We start from the raw sequence: 7,952 nt of genomic DNA, 5'->3' as shown, positions 1-7,952 counted from the left end.
GAAAAGCTGTGATGAATATCTCATCGATATCTAAGACATTGTATACACTATTTTCACAATCTTTCAATAATGACTCTAAATGGTATAACATAAAATCACTTTTAAAATCTTGTATTTCTTTGCATTTTACAAACATGTGAAGTAAATCTTCACTTTCTGATAAACACAGTGGACATCTGTTGGAATCCGATTTACCAATTTTGTACAATTTCTCATACGTAAAAATTGCATTATGAAAAACTTTAAAATCAAGCTCCACAACATCAGGAGGCTTTCCACTTTCTTTAAGTACAATCCATTTATTATCAAGCATCTTTGTATCGTTTGTTCTAAGTTTTTCTAACCAATATTCATTTGAATTTGGAGGATTAAACAATTTTTGAATCAACAATCTATAAAAGACTCTTACAGTGCATGAAGAAAAAACATAATTAGTATTTTCAACACAAAGTAAAAAAGTAGGTAACCATACTTCTTTCCTATAATCATTGTTTTGAACAACACTTTTCCATTCTTCTGGAATAATAGATAATAATGTTTTGTAATCTTCTTTGATATGTTTTGCATTAACTTCAGAATCACATTCATGTATCATTTCTACAATAAAAGATGCAGGTAAAAATCCAGGTATCACTTCATAAGAAATGTCTCTGATATGTGTGATCCCCGTTTTAGAAAATGTTTCCATAACAATGTCTTGTTTTGATTGACAATTTTTGAATTAAAAAACAAACAGTAATTAAACACATCATTTAAACGTTCATTGCATTCAATATTGTCCTTCACAGCATACCAAGCACTAAACATTTCTTTATAAAAACAAGGTAAACATTGTAAATCTTTTTTGTTCAACTGTAGAAGAAACATTTCAACTCCTCCTTTCAAATCACAAATTCTTGATAAAAAATAACTAAAAGTGTATTTCCATACAAACTCTTTTCTTGTGCAAAAATATTTTGCTAAAAATTTTAGTCGAAAAGAAAGCATTTTCAAATAGATATCATCCATTTTTAAACCACCATTTTCTTTTTCTCCAACAATTGTCTTATATGACACTAAGTGTGTACCATAATTCCATAAAAAATTAATACATTCTTTCTGAATTGTAGTTCTAGCCCAAAATGGAATACAAATTACAGACAATGAATACCATAGTTTAGACATAAGTAATGTATTTATAACACTAACTCTTCCATGTATTGTTAACAATCTTTGTCTTCACAGATTAAGAACTTGTTTGATATTTTGAACTTTGCTTCTCCAATTCAAATTTTCACATTCTAAAAAGTTTTTACCAAAATAAACTCCAAGAATTTTCATGACATTTGTTTCTGTAATATTGATAAGTTGTTTATCATCTGATAACAATTGCCCTGTTCCAATACACATAACCTCAGATTTTTGTACATTAATTTTGGCACCAGATGCTTTTCCATATAATTCAAAAACATTCAATATTTGAAAAATAGATTTTTTATCAGACACTGTTATCGTTGTATCATCTGCATGCTGAAAAACTAATGCAGTTTTATCACACATAGGAATATCTATTCCTTTAATAAATTGGTTACATTTAATTGCACAACTTAAAGGTTCTGAACATAACACATACAACAATGCAGATATTGGACAACCTTGTCTAACAGAGTTTCTAATTGGAAAATATTTTGTTAAATGTCCATTGCTTTTTACACTGCTATAAATATCTGTATAAAATATTTTTACCCATTTTCTAAAATAATCTCCAAAACCATATGGTTGTAACACATCTAGTAAATATTCATGACTTACTCTATCAAACGCTTTCTCTTGATCAATTTTTACAAAATAACCTTCCACTTGATCCTACAAGCCTGATACTTTAACCACTGAGCTATGGCGATATACATCCGAATTGATTGATAAAACATTTAACTAGGTGTAGTGAGGTACCACAGGTATATATTCATAACCCAAACTGAAATATAGTGGGTACTTAAATTCATTTTTTTTTTCAACCCTAGATCGTGTGGAAACAACATTGACTTCAATTGGAAAATGGGTTGTTCATTTGGAGAATCCAATAATACCTCCCCCACTTCTTCGTGTAGCAGATAGCTAGTTTTCATAAGCTTATATATTAAAACGTGAATAATAATAATTAAACATTTACCGGTTCGGACCGTGTCGAGGTCAGCATTTTTTATCTTCTTTGTCATTCGTGTGTCGCAGCAGGAACGACAACTATGGATATGTACAACTTGCACACGTGTTCGATGTGCATGCAAAGACAGACGTCAAAACCTTTTTTTTGTGCAGTATAATTCGCAAAGTTGCATTTTTTGCAAAATAAAATTTCAATTTTTTTTTCTTTTCCTTTTATGTTCTTAGAAATCCTTGAAATCTGGATGTAACCAACCGTAAATAATGATATACACAGATTCAACCTAAATTTAATTGAATTAGAACTGACAAATATTTAAAATATAAAACAACTTTTAAAAATTTTAAAAACTTATTAAATTTGTAAAATTTAATAAATTTAATGTATTTATGCATTTTATAGATGAAAAGTTTCGTGATTGTGTTGGCTAAATGAGTCTCTGCAATTTTGTGTATTTTGGAGGTTAAATCTATTCCCTTTGAATTAATCACAGCCAAAATGCAGAGGATCTTTAAAATTTTGGATATAACTGTAGAGAATTAAACGATTTTTATGAATATTTTAGCATTTATTTGGCAGAGTAATTAACTATAAATAATTGTAAGTAAATACAAGTTACCAACTAATTGTATGATGTATGAAGGTTAAGTTTATTATTCTCTAAGCCAAATGGCTCATCAGATACAAAGAATACATACATATTATAAGAAATAATACGTAGCAAAACACGTACTAAATTCATCAAAGTTTTATTGTAATATCAACACTAAAAGTAATAAACATCGGCTGTATTTTTTAATTTCGCCCATGTTGATGATCAGTGCTAACAAAATGATTGTTGTAAAACGAAAAAGTAGTTCTGCGTAAAGCGGATTCAGGTTAATTTAGATTTCAAAGTTTATCTTTAGTCAATGTGGTAAAAAAATTATTCAGTCGGCGGGATTTAATTGGGTCGGTCGCGTTGGGGGGGGGGGGGGGGGGATCGAGATTTTTATTTAGGCCCAACCAATTTATTTTATGAATTCGTTCCAGCTTTAACCAGCTGATGTTTTTTTAAAAAGACTTTCCGAAATTAACAAAAGTAATACTTTATATTAACAGATTTACAGATGAATTACTATGTACGATGATTTTAAAGTAAAAAAAATATTCATTCAAATTGTTTAATAGAAATAAAATATGAACAAGTAAATATAATAATAAATGAAAGAAAAAAAATCAACCGACAATATAAAATAATACATCTGGAAATACTTTAAAAAGTTCAATACAGGTACAGAGATACAATTATATCACCGGAATATCGTTCATGTGGGTATATCTACTCTCACATAGTAAATCTGATAACAATCCAAACTATTTATAGTAAGTCACCACCGGGACCACACCTCACAAGAAAACATGCATTTTTTTTTTTTACACGCATTTCACACCAGTTACATACATTGTATATGACAATTTGTCTTTCTTTGACATACTAGTGTATTTACAAAATGTAGGTTATCTTGCAGGGCAATGTAAGCTTTAATAATATCCAAAATTGGATTTACAAACATCCACTGAACTATAGATTACATATATTATACAACAAAGACTTATGGCTACCCATTTTTTAGTTCATTATGACATCATTTTCTTGTGATTGATTGGGGAAAAAACCCTGATGAATGACGGTAACAGAGGTGAATCAACGTCACTAAGATGATTATTGGCCTTTAAGGTCTGTTATTTAGACCATATGCTTTTGATGCGCTGCCACGCCCCAATGTCTGTATCATCCTCCCCACTGTCGGTCTCTACTGCCTGTGGTTCTACTTCGTCACTTTCCTTTTCAGTTTTGTCTGTGTTTTCAGTTACTTTCTGTCCAGAGGCCACATCGTCATTTTGGGTTGATTCTGTGACATTTCCATTTTGGGCTGAATTGACAATTTCTTCTTTTTCGGTCGACTCCGTGGAATTTCCATTTTTGACTGAATTGACAATTTCTTCCTTTTCGCCGGAACCGGAAGCATCCACTTTTGGGGTAGATTCGAAATTTTCTTTTTCTTGGCTAGATTCGGTCGTCTCCTCATTTGAGGAATATTCGGTTTCTTGATCTTGGCTAGATTCGGTGGTGTCGTCATAATCAGTGCTGTAAGTATCCCAAAAATCTGTCGATTCTTCTTCGTTCGATGATTGTTCTTCCTCAGTGGGTGTGTCTCCGTCTCCCTCACTTCCGCCTTCCCCTTTCTCCATGTCTGACTGATCTGTGGCATTGGCTAGAATTGACCCGGACACAGGGATATGTTCATCATTCTGCAGTTCGCTCTTCTTAGAGACAACAGCGGGCATCTGCAGTGGTTCCAAACCCTCAAACCTGTCGGCGTCTTTCCATCTGATGGTGATGTTGTACGTCAAAATGGCGTACCGGTTCGGAAAATAGGCGTACTTCTTCAGGGTCCGTTTTACAGACGAGTCAATGATAGCGATCCTCGAATTCTCCTCATATTCTGACATGTCAATAGCTCCATACGTGTTGTTTATGTCCAACTTTTTTATGTCGTGGGTCCAAGATCCAAATGTCCAGATGCAGTGGTACACATCCCCGTACGGTTGGCATTGAGTGGTCAGGCGGGTTGGGGGAACATAGACAACATCCCCATCATATTTAATCGTCAGTGGAAGGTTATCGTAGATAAGACCCGAGTTCCCACCAGCACTGAAATTAACGAGTCAGTATCATTTTTTTTCTTAAAATATTTTTATGTTCTTTTTTGTGTGCGTAACAATGAATTTGTTTTTATCAGAACAGTTTCGTATTTGCTCATTTTTACCAAATTAGATATTCGTGAAAGGCAACAGCTCATTGTGCAGCAGACATAAAAAAAATCAATTAAACATAAAAACTTCGTAGTGAATCTTTTAACAAGTGTTTGTTCACACTTGTTTGTTTTTGCTTTTAAATTATTGTTCACCTTACCTCATGAACATAAACACTTTTTAATTTTTTAGCCATAAATATCTAGAGAGCAGAAATTGTATTTAAGTTATGTAAAGTTGTATTTACTTGTGGAAGTTGACAATGTCGGGTTTCCAGATTTTGGAGGGATCCACATTGATGGTTTCAACAAAGTCATAGTAGTTCCTGTCCCACACCAGACGGGGGTCCCTCCAAGAGATCACCTGCCAGGTGTCAATCACCAGTAGATCCTCCCTCTGCAGAGTACATTCAATCAATCAATTTCATATGAAAACACAGCTAAATTACAGGATATCTTGTCCTATTTCTTTTGGAAGATGTTTAACAATAAAATTCGCTAAATTTCGATATATTTCTTGTGGTTTTTTACACAATCAAGAAACTTTTCAGAAAACGTGTAATCACAGAAATAAAAAATTACGGAGTTTTCTTACACAGCCTCCTCTTAATTAAATGTTAATTTACACGTTTCCTTTTTAGTACTGGTTAATATTTTCTATAAAGTTAAATTTAACAAAGTCTTGCGATGATATTGATACCTTGTTTTTAGAAATCCGTCCACTATAAACAAATCCATTTAATATTTTGTGCAACATGTATTGATAAAATTTGCTTACCGGTCAAATTTGACTTGTACGAACGTCAAAGGGTTAAACAAAAGTTGCAAATGTATTATTTAATACTTGTAATAATATTTTTCTAGGAACGAATTCGAACACACCACAATTTTACCAAAGGAGATGGTATTGTAAAAATATTTTGATTAGTTTTCTGATATAGCATTGTTATCAAAATTTTGAAAAAAAAACTGTTGGTTACAATTATAATTACATCTATATAGCTTTGCCAAGAGGAATTATGCAATATCAACACTTCACTAAGATTTAAGAAAACGTCGTGTAAAATAGTAAGAATAAATGTATACAAACTGTACAAGTCTTATAAATGATTTGAGAAAGGCAAAAACATTATATCATAATAAGTTTCATTTATTGAGCATTGGATTGCAATACATGTATATACCAGTATGCATGTAATTTTAGAAATTACAGTGATACGTAATGATATTTTAAGTCAAATTGGAATACTAGTATCTTTTCCAGGTTTGTTGTTACATTATTATACCTTTACACAAACTAGTGAATAGAATTTACATATGCATGTAATAGATTCTAATTGAAGAATGACGAGAGAGAGAGAGAGAGAGAGAGAGAGAGAGAGAGAGAGAGAGAGAGATTTTATATTCAATTTAAAAATACACTGGTATGCAAATGCATGTAACTTAAGTTGATATACTCAAGCATATGCATATATCTTAATTAGATAGTTTAAAAAATAAGTAATTATACAATGAGACAGTACCAGGCTAATGATTCTGGTGAGCGTGAGTTGGTGGGACACTTTGACCACGGGCCGGCGGACGGAGGCCGGCCGGGCCTCGCTATTGTACTCATAGAACAGTTCCTCCATTACGCTCTCCTCGGGCACCTCGTAACCCTCTAAAATAAAACATAGCTGTTTATTGTGAGTGCAACACGTTTTGTTGGTAAACATGGGTTCAATTTAGGGAGAAATGTCATAATGTTTAGTGAACATCTGGTAGGTTCTGTCGTCGCTTCGTCATAATATACCGCGGATAACCACATTGATAAAAGTTCTCACCGTTGCCGAAAACGATGTTTGACATTGAAATTACAGTTTTTAGGCTCGACCGAGAAAAAGTAGAAAAAGTTTTAAAGAAATTACCACAGCTTTAAATTATGATGTATCTTTCGCGAAAAAACAAGATACTTGCAGAAAACGTTCAAGGTCTATAATTAATGTGCATTTCCTTTTCCATAAAACCGGCAATTTTCGGGATTCAAAGCATAAAAAGGGATCGAAGCCTTAAATAAAAACGTGTTCGAACACTTAATCTAGGACGGCGTAATGATAAGCGGAGAGAAAACAGACAGGCAACGATAAAAAAAAAATATGTCAGCCTGAAGCATGGAATTTCAAACATTGAACTAATTTTTGAAAATATTCTTGGACGAGCCAAAAGTAAATATATGAAAGGATACTGTTTCTCAAAAATTATGGTTATATATGATATATCCATACTGCAAATGATGCATTCAGAACGGTGTACATATATGTCATTTACTTATAGAAAAATTTTAAATTTCAGTGAGTCCATGAGCAATTTAAAATTGTTCATTAGTAAAGGACATATATATGGATTTTTAATTTTTCACTATCTAAAAAAATATAAATTTGAACAAAGGTGTATTTTCTATACACTACTCACCGCTAAATACCAGTGCTAGAGCACTCAACAAGACATGAACATATAATATAATCTCCATTCCAAATCCCAAATCTCACAGAATGGACTAAACGATATCACATGAAATGATCACAAATGATAAACACTTATAGATGCTTCATACAGATTCAATATAAGAACACATCTAATGTAGAAGGGAAAATGGTAAACTCGCCAAGGCAGAACGTTTCAGAGCAATTAAACTTGTGCGTTGTGCCACACAACCTTTTTATAAACAAATCAATCGGTGTCAGCAACAGAGGGCGCTCATTTCGGAATTTCAACTCACCCCATGACGTCACAGATAGCAGGTCTGGTGGTGTGATGTCAGTTATATAGGTTAATGTGTCGTTCACCCCAAAGTGGAGTATACTTAAAAACAATTGCATAGGGTTGAGAACATACTGGTGTTGTTTTTTTTTAATTATAAAATTATTTTTTAATAAACAAAATATAAGAATTATACGCGATAAAATATTCGTTTTAGATTATAATAAAATTACTTAAATTACCAGATTCATAAAAAATGTTACCAATGTGTT

General features: G+C 32.4%; 1 protein-coding gene across 1 annotated transcript; it reads right to left on the bottom strand.

Moving 5' to 3' along the window:
- Positions 1–3,292: 3,292 nt before the first annotated feature.
- On the bottom strand, positions 3,293–7,637 carry LOC128167275 (neuronal acetylcholine receptor subunit alpha-2-like). The gene is made up of 4 exons (XM_052832888.1): positions 7,393–7,637; positions 6,465–6,601; positions 5,190–5,338; positions 3,293–4,841 (listed from the first exon to the last, which is right to left on the bottom strand). Exons 1-4 carry the CDS (start codon positions 7,448–7,450, stop codon positions 3,869–3,871), a joined length of 1,317 nt encoding a protein of 438 aa, XP_052688848.1. The 5' UTR covers positions 7,451–7,637; the 3' UTR covers positions 3,293–3,868.
- Between the last annotated feature and the right edge of the window lie 315 nt (positions 7,638–7,952).

The sequence above is a fragment of the Crassostrea angulata genome, chromosome 1 (genome assembly GCF_025612915.1).
Source record: "Crassostrea angulata isolate pt1a10 chromosome 1, ASM2561291v2, whole genome shotgun sequence".
Taxonomy (NCBI): Eukaryota; Metazoa; Mollusca; class Bivalvia; order Ostreida; family Ostreidae; genus Magallana; species Magallana angulata.
This window is presented reverse-complemented; position numbering and strand designations above follow the sequence as displayed.